General features: G+C 37.4%; 1 protein-coding gene across 1 annotated transcript; it reads left to right on the top strand.

Annotated features, from left to right (window-relative positions):
• Positions 1–17,091: 17,091 nt before the first annotated feature.
• Positions 17,092–18,451, top strand: LOC128214612 (protocatechuate 3,4-dioxygenase beta chain-like). The gene has a single exon (XM_052921176.1). It carries the CDS (start codon positions 17,403–17,405, stop codon positions 18,075–18,077), a length of 675 nt encoding a protein of 224 aa, XP_052777136.1. The 5' UTR covers positions 17,092–17,402; the 3' UTR covers positions 18,078–18,451.
• Positions 18,452–20,576: the final 2,125 nt, after the last annotated feature.

Here is a 20,576-nt window from a genome sequence, read left to right as displayed (position 1 = left end):
ATCTCGAGGCGAGTCAACACTTACTAAGTTAATGTAAAGTTATTTGACTGCAAGTCTTCAGAGCATAAGTTGGTTTCTCGAACCAACGCTTTAAGCCCTGCACCAAAGCATTCTGCATTTTATTTGGACAATTCTTAGTGTCTTAATGTTTCCTTTTCTTTTGGAGGGGGTAAACTACATATACATACCCATGTTGCAACCTCGGCCCATTACATACAATACATGCACATGCTCATATAGCAGTGTTGCACCACTGAATTCCAGACATAAGTTTGATAATGATTTCCTGAACCTCGCCATAAGTTTGGCACCCAAACCTAATCTTTATAATATTTGGAACAAAAAAGTATGATCTTTATCCTTTGTTTCACGTAAGTGGAAGCAAAACGAATTATTTCCAATTACGTTTGTAATTTAGACTTCCTGTATAAAGGAACTGAAATCAAAAATCGAAGATAAAGGTCTCCAGTGTTGTAATCTTCACTTCTTGTTTGTAATTACGTAGATTTTCACTTATTTGGAACCTGCAGGATGTCGGCAGGATTCATATAGTATTGAATTTGTTTTGCTTTCTTCGGTTATTACATCTTGAAAGTTCAGTCTTAGAATTCCAGATAATTGCTACTCACCACACAGTTAATTACTACAATTAGTAATTACAATGCAATGTATTATTCCATTTGTTTGGATTCCCAAGATAAACGAACGTGAGAAGGGTGAAAACTATATGGTGTTTCAATTACTAATGAAATCTTTCCGCGTCAGCTAATAACAGAACCAGGAAAATGTCAGAGCTGCTTGAAGCTTAATGGCGTCTTGGTCTGATGCTTGATAAGATATCTTTGAGCACATATATATGGTATTCGAATAAGCATTGCAGTAAATACCTGAATTGGGAACCATTTCACGTAAGTTTCAATTCGTTTACTATGACAAACGTGCAACTCAGTCCCGAGCTGTTTTTGACCTTTTAATTTTAATACTAGCATCGAGTTTGCAAAAACGGTCACATTAGACAGTGCGATGTTGTTTGTTTAATGTTGTAAGATTATTTTTTTCATAATCTTTGTGAAATAAAGGAAGGTTAAATTGTTTTTATCATTTTCTGTTGTTGTTTTTTCTTGCAGGATTGCACAATATTCACGCCCTCATTATTGGCCGTGTCATCACAGTGTTGCAAGCCTTCACAGCGGACAATTGATAACATATGGGATATTTTGAAACATAATTAATATATAACCACCACCCTAATTAGGTTTTGCAGTGTAGAGAACCTTGTCTGTAATGTTTAGAATGTGATGTTTTATTGTTGTCATCCAAAGGTATGAGTTATGAATAAGATGTGCATATAATAGATATGTGTCACTTATACTTTGAAAAATAAAGCGTTATTAAATAACACTTCAACTATAAAGCAGCATACATGCGTGTTTTTTGTTGTTGTTTTAATTACAAAAAAAAAAATAGACGAAAATCAGCTTTTTTCGTTCACTTCATGATGACAGGGATTTTCCCTTCTTACTGACCATTGCGTGGAAGATGACATAACATGAGTCACTTAGTTTATACATGGTGAACTTAACCGCCTTGGAACTGTTTAAGCGAAGTCAGAGGATTAAATATTTCAGATTGGAAGTGAAAGAATGCCCCAAAATCACAATCGTCCCGTATACATCGTATACTTTTTTCTTTTGAATGACCACAGCCCTCTTCCATTTTGTAGAAAAAAACAACATTTTGTTGGATTATGTACCCAACATTAGAGTAGAATCCATTTGCATCCATACGATATTCAGAAAGCGGATACACTTCTTTGGCTAATGTGATGAGTTCACAATGCTCATAGCTTTAACTTTAAATATTTTACAACGATTGTGAAGACAGTATTATAAGCTTATTCTAAGCCACTCTCGTTGGCACGATATTGCGCAATAATGTGGTCTTTTGTTGGAGGGGTGGGGGCGTACCGGACTGCATAGATAAACCTATTTGTCCAGTTTGGCGACCAAAATCACATATGCCATATGCTCATAGTTAGAATCACTTAAAATATACAACAACATTGCAGAGAAATCCGGCCAATTATGATTCATGACATTGTACGCGATTATTCAACCTTATCCTTATTCATCCTCATGAATATAATTGTAAATACAATATGTTATTGCGTTCATATTGTAACGTGAACCCTTACGTAGACGACTCAATTTATACGTTCGATTTGTTGTTTACCTTATTTCATGCGAAACGGACAGCAAATGCTCCAGTTGACATTTAAATTTACTAGATACAGGACCAACGATCGTGACATGTGTAATAACTTTTATTTACTCATCAAGAAATATCAATCCTTGCAAACAAATATGATACTATAATAATATTACTTTGATTAAAGAGTAAATGTTCTTTTAATGATAACGTTCCTTTTATCTATTATCTATAATGATATAATATAATATTTACATTGCTGCAGGGTGGCTCTCTTTCTTGTTAAATAAACTTGTATGAAAAGATTTGAAAGTTAAGTTTTTAAAGTTTCCAATATGGCCGAAAAGTTGTGAAAGCTGCGCGGTCTTGTATTTATACTTTCCCGCGCCTTGATACTTGGTGATGAGGACATGGCAATCATTTGCCCCAAAACCAATCAGAAACCCGGAAAATCCAAAATGGCCAATCTCATCCAATCAGCAGCCTTGCGGAAAATCCGTAGATTGTAGTCCTCCGCCACATCAAATCAAGTGCCACGTACGGAATCCGGACGAAATCCCTATGATACGTACTCCGGTCACGTAAGCGTGATCCACCGTGACGTTAACAACTTAAAGTAATGGTTTAACGTAACCTTGTATTACAGAGGTAGAGCATTTTACCTATAAAGCATGTTTTACGAATAGAGATTATTCCAGTAAAAGATGCCGCCCCAAAACAAACTGTTTTTACTTCCGTGTTTCAATTACAACGTGAAATTACTAAATGGAATGACATAATTAAGAGAGTTTAACGTAAGTACATTAAACTATAACCATCAGCTTTTGTAAAGCCACTGACCGGTGTATGCAACACAACTATTATTGCAGGTAGGGGAAAAAGTAATGTATTTTCGCGGCCAATGAAAGTTACTGTTGACAACAAACGCAGGCAGTATTTTAATATACTAACTGGATAAATCATGTTGAATATCATAAAATGTAAGAAGAGTTTGGCAAATATGCATAGCCAATTACATTACACTTCCCCCTTCCTATTTAAATAATCCTCCTGGATTATAAAATTATAAAGCAAGAAACACTTCATAGTACATAACATTGTTTTCCAAATCATCGCAAACAATTACAAGCAATGCATATTTCAACAAAGAAATGAGTCGATAATTCCAACAATAATTAACTATAACTATTCATAATGATACGTCAAAAGCATAGCTTTTTTCTTTCAGAAACATCGACATAAGTCCAGGATTAAACACGCAACTTGACACTGGCTTCGTCTAGGGTACTGGTCAGGAAATCAGTGTCATTCCATCTATCTGCTTTCGTTAGACTGCTGATGATGGAGGATGATACTCGGTCCTCGTCAACGGCTCCCTTTGCAACATTTTTTATGAATTCAAAGTTGTAATAACGGAGCTTCCCACCGGTTCTCTCTCGGGCATTGTCCTCGACTGCTGGACGTGCTGCCCCTTCCAAACTGAGAAAGTTATACTTGTCAAGTAATGCGCGACGGCCAAGTTCGCCCTGTATTCTTCCTGTCCGCTCGTGTTCTACAAACATGGCAGCATATTCGTGTGACATCAATTTTTGTTCAGCCGACATGTTTCGCCAGCCTTTTGGTGGCCACTTAAGTTCACCCATCTTTGTATCAAATATCACCTCCCCAACTCTGCTCCAGTCCCTCTGTGCCTGCGGGCACATCGGCATGGCCCCTCTCATTAGAATGAGCGTTGCTTTTGCTCGAAGGGTTCCAGTTACGCCTTTATACAAGGGCAGTGTTGCCACACTTGCTGTTGTAGAACTGCCTGCCGATGAGCTTGTTGCCAAGCTGATGCCATCCTCCTCCTCTTCTGTCGCACGCCTCTCTTCCCGCTGCCTCTGTTCCTCCGATGCTTCTTCTCCCAGCTCGATATCATCCTCATATTCTGATTCATCCTCGCATATCTTCTTCTTCTTCTTTTCTTCCTGTGGCCTGTCCTCTCCATCCTGGTGTTTGCGCTTTGCATTTCCTGTGGTGTCTTTCACAGCGGTTGTTCCTGCGTTTACGTCCTTCTCTTCGTCATTATTTGGTCCTTCTTTCTCTTCTTGTGTCTGCACTTTCCTGAATGTGACTTTTCTCTCATCACCCCTTTCTTTGTCCTTCTGCCCACCTGTATCTTCCATCCCGGTCTCCCTCTCCCTATCCTTGTCCTTCTGCCCACTAATAGCATCCGTCCTGGTCTGCCTCTCCCCAGCCTTCCATCCAGCATCTAATTCCCCGAGTACATCCTTGGCATTACTCTGAGTCTCCGCCCATTTTCGCATGCACTTTCTTGCCTCAAAAGCGTCCTTACTGTCATATTGTGCGACGAAACCGATACACTTGGCGTAGTCTTTATGTTTGGTTGCGAAATAGAAACCACATCCCTTAGAGAAGAAACAACCCAAACACCAGGGGCAATAAACCGTCAGAACGGATTCCCTAAAACATTGAAATGTGAGAGTGCATTAATATTACGTGAACATGTTCAGATTGATATTCCTACAAGTACTTGAACCTTGGACGCACCTGCTGCCTTTCCCGATTTATATTAATTGTTTTACTTGTTTATATTCAAATATTTATACCCGTGCAATACTTTATATTTACGAGGTTTATTTAGTGTATGTTTTTCATACATAGTTGCAAAATGTCTTCTTTCGACATTGTATACCATTGTTATCACGTTTCCGGTTTATAAATATGTTAAAGTTTGTCTTATACATGTTTTATGTTAATGTAGTTGTTATCTGTTTATTTATTTATTCATTAATTTATTGATACCAAATATACATGTACATTTGTTTTATTCTAACAATAAAACACCTAACACATAGATAATTTCTTTGTTGCACTTTGAATGCACGACATGCTGTTCATTCTCCTAATTTCCCTTTGGATCCAACTTGGCATCTTGTTTCCTTGATATGGATGCAGGCGATCCACATGATACGCCTTTGATTTGCCTGCGGGTGTCCGCTTGACCATACAAACAAGGTCATCTACTGTCCTTGTCACCAGGTATGGACCCTTCCATTTATTCGTCAATTTGGAACAAACCCCGACTTTCCTTGTTGGGTCATGCAGCCATACTAATTGACAAGAGTGGTACGCCTTCTTCTTTGAGCTAATGTCATAATGTTTCTTCTGATAGCATGCGACGACTTTTGTATTCTTCCTAGCAATGTCATGGCACACCTGCAATTTATCCTGCAGGTCGTTGACGTAGTGTAGTCCTCATATTCACGATCACCATCGCTTGTCGCTGGGCGTCTGGTAAAAGCTTGAATTGGTAGTATAATCTCTCGTCCATAGACCATCTTGTTGGAGGAGATCTTTGTGCTGCTCTGAGGCGAAGATCTGTAAGCCATGACAGCTTGTTGAAGGTAGTTTTCCCAATCACTCTGGTTGTTTTCGCAAAAAGCTTTTAGCATTGACACAAGCGTACGATTGAAACGTTCTACAAATCCGTTCGCCTGTGGCCTCATAGACGTCGAGTGTGTCTTGTCTATCCCCATGACATCACAGAGATCTTCCATAAGCTTAGATTCAAAACATTTTCCTTGGTCAGAATAAATCTGAAGTGGGATTCCATATCTACTGATAAACTGGTCCACAAACGCTTTAGCCACGGTCTTTGTTTCCATGTCAGGTAAAGCGACGCATTCAGTCCATTTAGTAAACCAGTCAGCGATAACAAGGACATAAGGGTTTCCATTTTTAGTTCTCGGCATTGGTCCCAAGATATCCATCATCACCCTCTCCATCGGTTCACCGACAATGTATTCGCTTAGGGGTGCCTTGTTTGATTCTCTTGACAATTTCCGGGCTGCACAGTTGTCACAACGGGCACAGTATTTCTTCACAGAATCCGCAATACCAGGCCAGTAGAATGCCTGTCTCAACTTACTTAATGTTTTCTCCACTCCAAGATGTCCAGAGCTTGGTAGGTCGTGGTGGTATTTGGTCACTTCCGACTGACGATTCTTTGGTGTAACAAGCTGGTACACTCTGTCACCTTCATTAGTTTCAAACTTTCTGTACAATAGCCCACCCTTGATGTCCAGTCGGTCCCACTGTCGCCACAGACTTTTCATTTCAGAATTTGAAGCAGAGATATCCGTCCATGTTGGTCTAGGTTCACCTGCCTCCATTGCAAGCTTTATGCGACCAATGTTTTGATCGCTATTTTGCTCAGTAGAAATCACTATTGGGTCCCATCCAGTCAGTAGATATTGATTGTCACGATGGTCTTTGGCCTGCTCCGATGCTGCACTTCGTGTTACCACTCTCACTTGTTCTGTTAGGTCTGCTTCAACTGTTTCTTCGTTGTTTGCCTCGAACTCTTCTTGCATTTGTTGTTGATGTTTGCAAGCTTTACACGGCTGTCGCGAAAGAGCATCCGCATTGCTGTGACTTTTTCCTCCACGGTGTACTACTGTAATGTTGTATGTATTCAGTTCTTGCAGCCACCTAGTTATTTGTCCCGTAGGAGCCTTGAGGGTACGCATCCAGCTAACAGCTGAATTATCCGTACGCAAAAGGATTTCTTGTCCGTACAGATATGAGTGGAAATGCTTAAGAGCAACTACTACAGCCAGCAACTCCTTTCTTGTTATGCAGAATGATCGTTCATGCGTGTTCATTGATTTGCTCATATATGCAATTACGCGTTCATGTCCATCTCTTTCCTGCGAAAGAACAGCTCCTACACCTACATCTGAAGCATCTGTGACGAGTATGAATCTTGATTCTAACTCTGGGTAGGCAAGTACAGGACTCGAAGTGAGTGCTTCCTTGAGTGCGTCAAACGCCGACTGACAGTCCTCGGTCCACTGAAATCGTTTGTTCTTCTCACAAAGTTTGTGCAGTGGTTTAGCAGTGTCGGAGAAGCCCTTTACAAATCGACGGTAATAAGATGCAAGTCCTAGAAAACTCCGCACTTGTTTGGCATTTCTAGGAGTGGGCCATTCATGAACTGATTTAACACTCATCAACAGTCGTACCAGGTGTGATGATATCGTCCATGTACAGCAATGACTCCACCCATTGCAGACCTCGCAGCACGTCTTCAATAAGCCTTTCAAACGTCGATGGTGCGTTCACAAGTCCGAAAGGCATTACTCGGAAATGGTAGAGGCCCTGGCTTGTGGAGAAAGCTGTCTTTAACTTGTCTCTGTCGTCCATTTCAATTTGCCAGAAACCAGAGCAGAGATCCATGCAGTTGAACCACTTTGATCCTGAGAGGGCATCTAAGCAATCATCGACGCGGGGAATTGGATATGCATCTTTAACTGTGACCTCGTTAAGCTTTCTATAATCGACGCAAAACCTGGTCGTTCCATCTTTCTTGGTCACTAAGACAATGGGTGAAGACCATGGGCTGTTGGAGGGCTCTATTATCCCTTTTTCGAGCATCTTTGAGACTTCTTGTTTCTCCAACTCTCTCTTCCCATAAGGCTGTCTCCTAACTGGCTGACGAACAGGTGTTGCGTTTCCAGTGTTTATTGTATGTTTCACTCTGTCCGTACATCCTAAGTCACCAGACGATTTAGCAAATATGTCCTGATATTTTATCAACAAATTAGCAAACTTTTTCCGTTGCTGTTCATTCAGTAGGCCAGCACTTTTGTCAAACATTGCCTTTATGTGTTCCGGTAACGTGACGTCCTCATCATGTCCTTCATGTTTGTCAGAGTGCGTAGTAACACACACTTCTGCTGTTATGGTTTTCCCTTGTGTTTCTTCGAAGATACTTTTACACTGCCCAATTTCTTCACCAATCTGTAGCACGGCATCCTCATCAGTGTCGTTTACCATGCCAACGTAACTACTTATCTTGTCAGACTGCACAATCCCTTCAAGTACTTCAAGGCCATCGTCGTCAATAGCCTTTTCTACAAATCCTGTTTTCGGCAGTAAGGAGGAGTTTGTGAAATGAACTGGAACCAGCTTGCATGTGTGGGAAAGTACAGTTACCTTTTCAGAAACTATTACTCTGCAAATAGTTTTACAATTTTCCTTTATGAAGCACTTGATCGTTAGATCATGCTTTGTGAGCAGAGCGGGTGACATCAACTCAAGAAGCTTAACATGTTCCATTATAAAATCCTGTCCAAGTATACCTGCGTGTGCCATCTCGCAAACAATGACCGATATCTCTGTTTCAAAAGGTCTGTCAATACGTTGTTCAATCCTCTGCTTGATCTTCTTGATCTCATCACCATCTTTACCGTCATTGCACTTCACAGCCCTACACTGTTCATCAACTGTACCTTCAGCAGCAGACAACACACCCCTAACCTGAGACGCTCTAACGTTAACGTCCGTCCTACCCATCACATCTTCGTAGCGTTCAACCACCTCTACAGCATCCCTGATTGTACTGCAACCCTTATCCATGAGCCTGCACCTCATCTCCGGGGATACGCTCTTGTAGAAATGTTGAAGCGCTAGCATTTCTTGGGCCTCTTGGTCCAAATTCGCATAAGACTTCTGTGATAATAATCGGACTTCATCTCCAAACGTCGCTATGGTCTCACTTTTACCTCTAACTCTATTCTGGAGTTTAGATATCCATCTACTCTGTTGTCTCTTACTACCGAAGCGCTGTTCCAGTCTTGCTGTAAGGAACCTGTAAGACCGCTTTTCTTCCATTGGTAAAGAACTGTAGTGCACCCTGGCTTGACCCTTCAAAGATGTCGCCAGATAAAGAAGTGTTTCTTTTGCAGTCCATTGTGCTAACTCCGCACAGTCCTCGAAATAAGCGATGTACTGCTCCCAGTCTTCTTCACCTGTGTATGGGTCAGGCTTTATTCGGGGACCTTGTACCCTATGGCGACTAACATACTCGTGGTCACCTTGGTCTTCCCTCTGCTCATTGTTGTTCAAGTTAAGCATGACCTCCGACTGTTCGGACTCTGAGTCATTACCATCGGCCATTTTGAAGATGTAAAGTGAGCTTTCTTATTTATTTATTTTATTAAGTTAATCTGTTGTTATGAAATAATATTTGTTTGAAAATTCTGTTATAAATTTAATAAAAAAAATGTTTCCGCACCACTGAAACCTGTAGAAAACGGTTAAATGTGCGGCCGAACCGAAAATTCGCAAATTCGTTCAGTTAACTAGCGGTTCGTCACGCCCTGCGGATCCGCAATATTCGACGTTCTAGTGCGGCCGTAAATCCACACCGTAAACCGCAAGTGAAAGGATCCGTAAATCCGTACTATCCGTATGTCGCACCGCAATGTCCGAATCCGCACTAAACGGCGTAATGAGCGGCCGCAAATCCGTACCGTAAAACCGCAAGTGAAAGGATCCGTTAGTCCTTGGGTTGTGCAACCGTACAGTCAATTATGTCTTAAGGCGGTGATCCGAAATCTGTGTGTGCCGCAAAATGACCAACTTCTTTCCGTCACAAATCCCAACGTCGTAAATTATGCGTGTATGTAGGGTATCGTTCGCGGATGTTAAAACATTTTAACATCCCACTTCTGACACCATTGTAACGTGAACCCTTACGTAGACGACTCAATTTATACGTTCTATTTGTTGTTTACCTTATTTCATGCGAAACGGACAGCAGATGCTCCAGTTGACATTTAAATTTACTAGATACAGGACCAACGATCGTGACATGTGTAATAACTTTTATTTACTCATAAAGAAATATAAATCCTTGCAAACAAATATGATACTATAATAATATTACTTTGATTAAAGAGTAAATGTTCTTTTAATGATAACGTTCCTTTTATCTATTATCTATAATGATATAATATAATATTTACCTTGCTGCAGGGTGGCTCTCTTTCTTGTTAAATAAACTTGTATGAAAAGATTTGAAAGTTAAGTTTTCCAATATGGCCGAAAAGTTGTGAAAGCTGCGCGGTCTTGTATTTATACTTTCCCGCGCCTTGATACTTGGTGATGAGGACATGGCAATCATTTGCCCCAAAACCAATCAGAAACCCGGAAAATCCAAAATGGCCAATCTCATCCAATCAGCAGCCTTGCGGAAAATCCGTAGATTGTAGTCCTCCGCCACATCAAATCAAGTGCCACGTACGGAATCCGGACGAAATCCCTATGATACGTACTCCGGTCACGTAAGCGTGATCCACCGTGACGTTAACAACTTAAAGTAATGGTTTAACTTAACCTTGTATTACAGAGGTAGAGCATTTTACCTATAAAGCATGTTTTACGAATAGAGATTATTCCAGTAAAAGAGGCCGCCCCAAAACAAACTGTTTTTACTTCCGTGTTTCAATTACAACGTGAAATTACTAAATGGAATGACATAATTAAGAGAGTTTAACGTAAGTACATTAAACCATAACCATGAGCTATTGTAAAGCCACTGACCGGTGTATGCAACACAACTATTATTGCAGGTAGGGGAAAAAGTAATGTATTTTCGCGGCCAATGAAAGTTACTGTTGACAACAAACGCAGGCAGTATTTTAATATACTAACTGGATAAATCATGTTGAATATTATAAAATGTAAGAAGAGTTTGGCAAATATGCATAGCCAATTACATTACAATATCTTGTGCATCTGTAGCATCTATTCACAACTCTTTTATGTCATATGTTATGTCTATATTGTTCAGTAAGCCCATAGCAGCTAGGTTACGATCAATTATATTTGACTTTTTCGTGCTTCCGATAGATGTCTCTTCCAGACTATGATTGTACATTAAAATAACGCTATAAACATACACACCTAGGAAAACGAACGAAATCCAGAGTAGGACTTGATTTAAACGCTATTTTAATTTGGTTCTCGGTGTTATGTTATGCGCCGAGTTATTACATGTCTGGACAGTTTTGATGAGGCCTATATATTTATGTAATCTCTGTGTTTTTTACTACGTAATGTGTCACGAAATGCGTTTCTGTAAGTCTTAGATCATCGTGCTGTTAAGAGCATTCATGGCAGAAATTAAGAACAATCCTTTACAATATTTCAAATCAACAATACCCTTATTTTTTGTAATTTCCAGTGAAGTACACAGACACGCACTTGTCAGGAAATTCTTTCAATATTATTGCTTATTTATATTCAGCAAGAGTTATAGCAATTTTGAAATTATTTTCAAGAAGGTGTAAGTGTTCTAACCGTTTTCATTGTCGACAAAGAATCATTTTAAATACCATCAATTTTCCTGTCGTGGGAAAGATCATACTTGTGTACTAGTAAAATTCACGCAAATTGTAAGGATGTATAAATTTATTATTTACCATATTTTGAGTCTGGTAAAGGTCGAACATAAACGAATGTCTTCAAACGTACCTCTTTTGAAAACAGTTTCACAATCGCTATTAAGCTGTCGCCCACTGAGTTTGGAGTCGACGGGTCAAAGGCAAAGGCTACACAAACCACTTTCGTTTCAGATATTGAAATGTTTCACAAATATTGTAATTGCAAACTGCTGTCTTTCTTCAGCTTGCATGTGTGCATGTTACAAGTATTCATGTCGTTTTCCTAGGTCGTGACCACGCAGAATTGCAAGCCTTCGCAGCGACCAAATGATGAAAATGATATGTTTGAATAACGTCATGGTGCGGAATGTTTCGTGATATTAAATTTGAATGCGGTGTATTATTGTTGCCGTTTGTTACATTACGAGTTATGATTTTTAGTTATGAGTGAAATGGCACAGGGAACAGCTAGCTTTCTCGGGTTTGGTTTTATTTGCGCGGTACTATAGAAGTCAATTAATACATGTTTCATTCTGATAAATAATATAAAACTACTACATTTAGTATGTCGAATCTGATTACAACTGAATGCATGTGCACATGTTTAGTTGTGGGAAAATATCCAAAGAAATCATCGACGAAATAAAGATATGTTCATCGCTGATTAAATATAGTGTTTTGGTAGAAACATTTTCCTCCGTACCAAATCGATTACAAAAGTGCATAAACACCTCAATTTTCTTATTTAGACCTGTTAAGTGCATGGAGCGAAGTGGAAAAATACATTTATTGAAGTCCATTCACTATTACTTAAATTGTACGTTACGACACGTTCTTTTGGGTACGAAATTTCACGTAACAGTACTCAGATACTTCGTGTCAGAGGTACAGCTACATTGTATAAGTACCCAGTGATGAGTCTCTTTAGACCATGCCTACGTTAACTTTTAAATTTGCATTCGGAACTCCTCGGCCATATTCCATCGAAACTAACCTCGGATGTATGCCGGTACATCTAGATCTGTAGAAGTAGTTTCTAAACTTTTTAAAATGAGTAATAAATTAATTTTAGTGTTTTAAAGTGTAATCAGTATATCTTAGTTTAAAATGATTGGCAGTAAAGTATACTATGCATAAATAATTCCGAGTCCCAAGAATAACGTCCTTAAGTCTAACTTCTAAATTGATTTTTTTATGCTGAATCTAGTGTTGACCAAACATGCTCGTATTTAACAAAAAGAGTAAAACGTGATTATCGCCAAATTGGTGTAATACTTTAAGTCTAACCAATATCGCTATTTATATGTTATCTATTTTATTCAATCAAGACAGACACACTATATGAGTCGCATACGAACACTATAATTGGAGCCACAGGGGTGAATCCAGTTGCCGAACATTTCCCAACGTTAGTTGAAACAAACACAGTCCATAAACATACTTGTAAATAAGTATTAACAGATGTTGACCACTTTTGTTACGGTCTGCGCAACAGAAGAATTGACTGAAGTCGTAATTCGCAGCGTCATCAGGAGGCTTATTTCAAAATGTTATTGTATACTGCGTTTTGCCAATTATGTATTGGGTTTGATTTTACTCGAGGAGACTTTTAAAAACCGAACATGATGATTATGAAACTAACTCTTAGCGGCGTAACTAATTCGATAGTATTTTATTAGAATCCATACGACATTCAGAGTATGTATTACATTTTATTGGCTTCTGTGATTGGTTTGTTACTTAAAATAAGGCAGTAACATGAGTATTAGGAAGGCTTGTTTGAAGGGAATTTTATGAATATCATTCATAGGCATAAACTTGTATGATACGATATTTCCGTATAATGTCATCATAGGATAAATCATATTCTAGTAGGAAAGTTCCATTCATTGCATTTTTTATTGTGTTCATTTAAAAGTCTTTTTATTTTTCTTTCTTTTAAATTATTTCATCTATGATTTATTTCATAACTATTTTTTGTTATTGATTGATTGACTGACTGTCTGACTGACTGACTGACTGAATGAATGACTAACTGACTGACTGACTGACTGACTGACTGACTGACTGACTGACTGACTGACTGACTGATTGACTGACTGATTAATTAATTGATTATTATTATTATTATTATTATTATTATTATTATTATTATTATTATTATTATTATTGTTATTATTATTACTATTATTATTATTATTGTTATTATTGTTGTTGTTGACTTTGTTGTTGTTGTTGTTGTTGTTGTTGCTGCTGCTGCTGCTCGTTCGTTCGTTCGTTCATTCATTCATTCATTCATTCATTCATTCATTCATTCATTCATTCATTCATTCATTCATTCATTCATTCATTCATTCATTCATTCATTCATTCATTCATTCATTCATTCATTCATTTATTTATTTATTTATTTATTTATTTATTTATTTATTTATTTATTTATTTTAGGGGGGGGGGTAGGGCTTAAAGTCGTGCGTAGTTGTTGATGTTAGACCTTATTTTTCTTCCTTTGTAACTTCCTTCGGTAACGTGTAACAATTGTTTCTAGCGCCCGATAGCTGCTTTACACAAATGGCAGTTCCAATGGGGTTTTATAAATATTTAGAGATGTTGTCGTGTTGATCTGCCTTGAAGTCTTGAAAGTCAAATTTAGGATAAAACAGTTTGATGTAAAGTGCTTTATTGCAAATGGTATTAATGGTAAAACAATATCCTACTGTAATACATGTATTATAAGTTAAAATATAATTCACTGCGTCGTAAGCGTTATTTCTCTGTTTGCTGTTTGTTTGGCCTTGATCTAGCTTGTACTTTAAATCAGGATTTGGTTTCATTCGGAACACCTCGGTTATTTTCCATCAAAAACAACCTCGGATATATGCCGGTACATCAGTAGAAGAACTTCGTAAAATTTTAAATGAAAGTATTAATTAATTGCCGCGTTTTTACGTGTATTTTGAATATCTAAATTTAATTTTATTACCAGTAGAGTGTATAATTGCATAGATAATTAAGATTCCGAAACGTAAAGAGAGTAAAGTCATAAAGTTTAACTGTTAAATTAAAATAAATACGCTATCTACTTGCAGCGTAGTTAAATGTGAAGATTTATGACATTGTAAACTCTTTACGGTCGAAAATAGCCGAGGTGTTCCGAATGGATTTGGGTAAAATCTTAGGCGTCTGGACTTGTCCTTGTTGTTTCAACTGTTGTAGTGTATTTTGAAATGCAAACTTATTACTAATATATGCCTGAATACAATGAGTTTATCCAAGATAGCATTGTTGTATTTGAATTAGGAGCAGCAACTGACCCGCTACGACCATAGAATAAGTATGGCACCAAGGCTACCAATTATGGAAAACAAGTACAAAATGGAGAATAAAAAAACACATACAAATAAAAAATATAATTACATATTCCATGCATAATACGATGCTACCATGTATTGAATAGATATAAACTATCATACATTGGGTCGACTGTTCAGAACCTTGTTTGAGTTCACAACATTGATTACGACATGTTTGTTAACTTTTAAACTTGAAGGTGAAATATGTAAGTGTGCATTGATTTATTTAGGACAGCTCAAACCGTTCTTTAAGTATTTGTAAGAAGAGCCGAAGTTAACAGGTGCGTTCATCAAACTCTCGGAGCAATGAAGATAAAAGGTAACAATAATACCGTTTACAACATTGTTAATTTTAAAAAACAAATCTGATCAATTGGTCCGTTTTTAACGTATCAGCTCAGTACGGTTATCATCAACATTCACGTTTATAGCGGTTATTTCTGGAAGTTTGTGTTGGACCGATCAAATTTTACGAACGAGGTATGTACAACCCGATATGTATCCTAGTTTCCATCGGTACCTTTATCGTCTGTACAAAGATTAAAATGGCATGGATGTTACGGAATGTTTTAGCATATTTACCGATGCTGGTTTAAGCACACTACTGTAAGAACCTCATTCAAAACGCAAAATTAATGTGGAAAATCAATCGGGCGTTTGAAGTCCGCCATTTACAAAATATTCATCCAATAATAATTGCCAACTTTCACAAAACAACAAAACTTACAGGGAAATAGTAATGCTTATTTTGACGGATAATAACTGGGACAACCGAGCCCTTTATTTAATGGGGATGGATACCCTCAGACATATTTCCTCCGCTAAAGCAAATAAAATAAGTATTATATCCGTTTCAACATATTCATGCACTAGGCCTATTCACGGTAGTAACGTGAAAACTTGTTATAAAACCAATATTTCTATTTCAGTCCAACCAAGATAAATCAGACATCAAAGACAGTTTGAATTAAACATGTCAAGAACTATATTCTTGAGCCATATAACCCTCTTGAATGTGAGTTTTTTACATACCTTTTCCGAGCACTTTTACAAGTGTAAAAATGCTAACATAATTCCCTTTCATATCAAACCCTCATTGTTGCTATTTTCTGCCGAAGAACACACACGCGCTTGTCAGAAAATCCGTTCAATGTCATTGTACATATATTAACTGCAAGTGTTATAGCATTTTTGAAATTGTTTTCAAGTAGTTGTAAGTGCTCTTGGCAGTTTACAAACCGTTATCATGGTCGACCTACAACAATTTGAAATAACATCATGTTGTCTCAGTTTTCCTGTCCTGGGAAATATTCTTCATTATACTTGAATACAAGTAAAATCAGAAGTACTTTCACTCAAATATTTCCTTTGAGGTACTTAACTAAATAGTTGGCCGAACTAAATATTGCATTAGTTTTCAAGTCCTCAAAATATTAGTTTGAAAGGGTCAATGGGAGATATCTTTACATCTATACATTTATTCTGCATGTTCTCAAAGTTATACATTGTGTAAAATTGTTAGAAATAACAACATCGTACGTGAAGACTAGAATCCAGAGTATGCCAGTTGTAATTAATGACAGTTCATTGTCGTCATACTAAGGTTATTATGAACATACCAAAGCATGGTCTCACGAAATGGTGGAAATGCTGACCGGAACGTTTTTTCGCTAAACACACTAAGGCTGTACAAATTGGTAATTACTGTCTGTCCAAGTTGTGGTCGTTACTTATTAATTGGACAAACGTCAACAGATGTGAGATCTCTGAGATATTGGTTGAGCAAAAAGGACCGACCGCTAATTGATACAAACTTTTGTCAGGGTATCATGGGGAAAATGTTATTATATTTAAGGAATAGCTTGTTTTTTATTTGAGTATTCGTACTGCTTTATATTTTGGAATGTTTTGATTTATTTGTAACTCTCCTATCAAGTTTATAAATTGCATTGCCAAGAACGTCCTGCAACAAAAGAATAGGGTTCTATGTTTGCATCACAAATGTTGATAAACAATGAATTGATGACAACTGAAAAAAGAATAATTAATTGTCAGGATATTTCAGAAATTATATTTGAACTGAACGAAGTCTTCGCTCAAGCGAGTTTACTGTCAACCCAGGGAAACTGACCACGTCTCAAAAACTACAAAACAAGTGAAGCATGAACATTCCACGCTTTCTGACATCTTAGATTCCTCGAAGAAAATAATACCTAGCAATCTCGAGCACTATCCTATAGAAGAGTAGCGCGCTCTATTTGCATTTCTGTGGCGACCAATTCCTAGGGGATTATTCTTGGAGAGCAGAACGCAAGCAGAAAAGCTTGGAGAACGACGCTCGAAGGTTGTCATTGCCAGAGAGAAGGGATAGAATTGTCTTTAATGAGGGTTCTTTTGAAGAGGAAAACAAACTTTTTGAAAAGTATTTTGTCAATTTAGTAGACCCTGAATCGATCTTGGTCGAGGATCGTGACAGCAAGTGTAAATATTAAAAAGTGAAATGATGGCAAACGTGAATACACTTTAACGGATCATTTTACTGGACAAAATTCAAATTTGATAGATTCTCTTCCATATATTTTAAAGAGTTAATTTTATCGTATTGACAATGAACATAATTATTTTAATTCTGGCATTTTGGAGCGTGTCGGTGTGTTATTCACGGAGAATAGATGTTTGTAAGCCGACGACACCGGACGTGCTAGGGCCGTATTATTATCCCGATCCTCCACTCCGACGTCAAATTTGCGACCGAGATCGCGCGTTTCATGGTCAACGTCATCTCCTCGTCGAAGGGCGTGTATTAGACGAAAGCTGCAAACCTATTCCGGACGCGCGAATCGAAGTATGGCAAGCAGACTTTGGTGGACACTATCTCTTTAAAGACAAATGCCGTGGTCATATGTTCAGTGGTCAAAGTGGCCACTTTGCGTTTCTTACATTAAGACCTGGTAAATACTCGACAGATCCAACGAAAACGCTTTTCCGACCAGCGCATATTCATTTTCGCGTTGTCAAACCAGGTTTTGACATTTTGATAACTCAGATGTACTTCAATGGAGATTCGAACCTTGGTAAAAACGATTCTTGTAGAGATTGTTCCTCCAAAAGCGCTGATTTGGTCGTTAAACTTCACGAAATGTGCGCAGACAATACAAAGCGGTATTGTTTCAACATTGCACATTTTGACATTGTCCTAAAAAGTGGCGATAAAATCGACGTGGTCCAAGATAGCGATGACTCATTACCAGAGTTGCTTGACATTGCTGAAGTCGGGAAATAGGTGTGCTTTAAAAGTAAATTTTGACTCAGCCTTAACTGTTATACAGATGGATTCTCATTTAACTCATCGTGAAGAAGGAAAACAATATTAACCGTGGCGTTTATTGTGTTGAAAACAATAACTGGGAGAAAAAGAGAGGACGAATAACGCACATATCTGGAAACATTTAATAAATGTGGACAGAGTATGACGGATTGACTTAGTGAGACTGTTGTTGTTGTTTCTGTTACATAACTATTAATTCTGGCATAATGACTATTTTTGTTCCAGCAACAGAGATTTCTAAATTTGTTTGGTAATCTTATTAGCATTTCTGTTGTCGTTCGGATTTTTTTCTTCATATTTGTTGTTAATGAATAAAAGACGCAAAAATAGTTTCTTACAAGATTCATTTTTCATTATTAATTAGATTCGTTCTAAATTATTCAATGGAAGAAAGATATCCATTACAGCGATTTAATTTCAGTTGCGGTTAATTAATTCAAGACTTTCAGGAATTAATAATGAAGTGTCTTTAATTAAAACTAATTGGAATGTTATATCTAGAGCTTGCTAACGATTAAGGTTTGTCACGACATGAACAATTTGCGTGAAAAAGTAATGTATTTATATATTGAAGCAATTACATAAAGGCACGATTGAAAATGCTAGTCATGTACGCCATTAACCTCCGTTGAATTTCGCAATATAGTTCACAATCATTGTTAAGACGCTCATTATATTTTACAAACTGTATTTTTAGGATCGGGATTAATTCCAGACAAAACATGAACTACCTGATAGAACCTTCGTTATGTTTTTTATATACATGTCTCGGTAATTACAATGACAATGATTTATATTTCTAACATAAAAAAATATTCAATTTGTATTATTAGCGTACATGTGTAATCATTCAAATGTTATTTTAAACACTATTTTCAAAGCATTGCATTTGAATGGGCAATTCAGCGCGAAGATATACTCGCTAGAGATGATTTCCAACCAGTATATCCTATTTCACTGAACCGTACACAACGGTTTGTAATACAATGTCTGTGAAGCTAAACGTAAGAACACGGATAACTATACTGTTATGGAGTCTCGCCGGTCTTGGGTGATGTGTAGATGATGCATCTAGCGACATTTTGATTAGACGTTGCATACATTGATGTTCTGAAATAGTTTACCAGCGTCTACGGTTTGCGTCAATCGTTGATTTAATTGAAATGGCATAACTGAAAATATTCGAACAAAACAGCAGAAGGGGACACTGCAATACAATCATCATCATTATATGGTATTTCTAAGCAAATACTTATAAAACAAGCAAATATGTTTATATATTAAGCTTAAGCTAGGGTGGGAAAGGGCGTGGTCTTTTTTTTAAATGGCAGTACAAACTAATTGCTAAATCTGAAACATACTTTGTCTGAACAGCGTCTTGGTTCGAAAGACAGCTTGACCTTTAGGGCGAATTGATTATATAGCAAAGAAGTATGAGCCAATATAAACACCGACGAGCGATAAACAACTTGTAACCTTGACTTGACCTCAGTTAGAACCAACTAAAATTCAGTCTGCCTATATAATTGCGTTAAAATGCTGTGTACGCATCACCAGTATTCACACATTCTTGAACGAGGGGTGTCACAGAATATTGCAGACATAAGCTATTGCAAAGGAGTAAAAGGTCGGTGAGAAATAGACTTTTGTAACTGCGTTCATACAGCCAGCCAGCCAGCCAGCCAGCCAGCCAGCCAGCCAGCGAGCGAGCCAGCGAGCCAGCCAGCCAGCCAGCCAGCCAGCCAGCCAGCCAGCCAGCGAGCGAGTGATGAATAAATAAATAAATAAATAAATAAATAAATAAATAAATAAATAAATAAATAAATAAATAAATAAATAAATAAATAAATAAATAAATAAATAAATAAATAAGGCTGATGGGTTGTTGTAGTCAATATTTGCGAAAAACTCCTTTCAAGTACTTTATGCATCTTTGTACATTTTATAACATCATTCATGTATGTAAAACGTACCGCTATAAAAGAACACCAAACTAAAACCAATTTGATACAAAACACGATTTCATTTTGTGCGCCGGTACATAATGCCCATAATGATATGTTCATATAAACATTTTTAACTCCAAAACCATTCAAAACTATTTATGTATTTTAATTAGATACCAAGTACACGTTTTATAAAAAGCGAAAGAAATCGCATTTGTCGACGCTACTCAAGGACAGCCCTCATATGTGCTAACATTATGCTCGTAATGATGTGTTCATAAAAACGTTTTTAACCATTCAAATTTGTTTATGCATGTAAATTGAGTATATAGCACAAGTTTCATAGAAAACGGAAGGAATGACATTTGTCTGCAGTATTCTAGGACACCCCTCATATCTGCTAACATAATGCTAAAAATGATGTGTTCATAAATACGTTTTGAACTCCTAAACCATTCAAGTTTATTTATGCATGTAATTTGAGTATACATAACAACTTTCATAGAAA

The sequence above is a fragment of the Mya arenaria genome, chromosome 13 (assembly GCF_026914265.1).
Source record: "Mya arenaria isolate MELC-2E11 chromosome 13, ASM2691426v1".
Classification (NCBI taxonomy): Eukaryota; Metazoa; Mollusca; class Bivalvia; order Myida; family Myidae; genus Mya; species Mya arenaria.
Note: the sequence above shows the minus strand (reverse complement) of the source record. Positions and strands in the feature narration are given on the sequence as shown.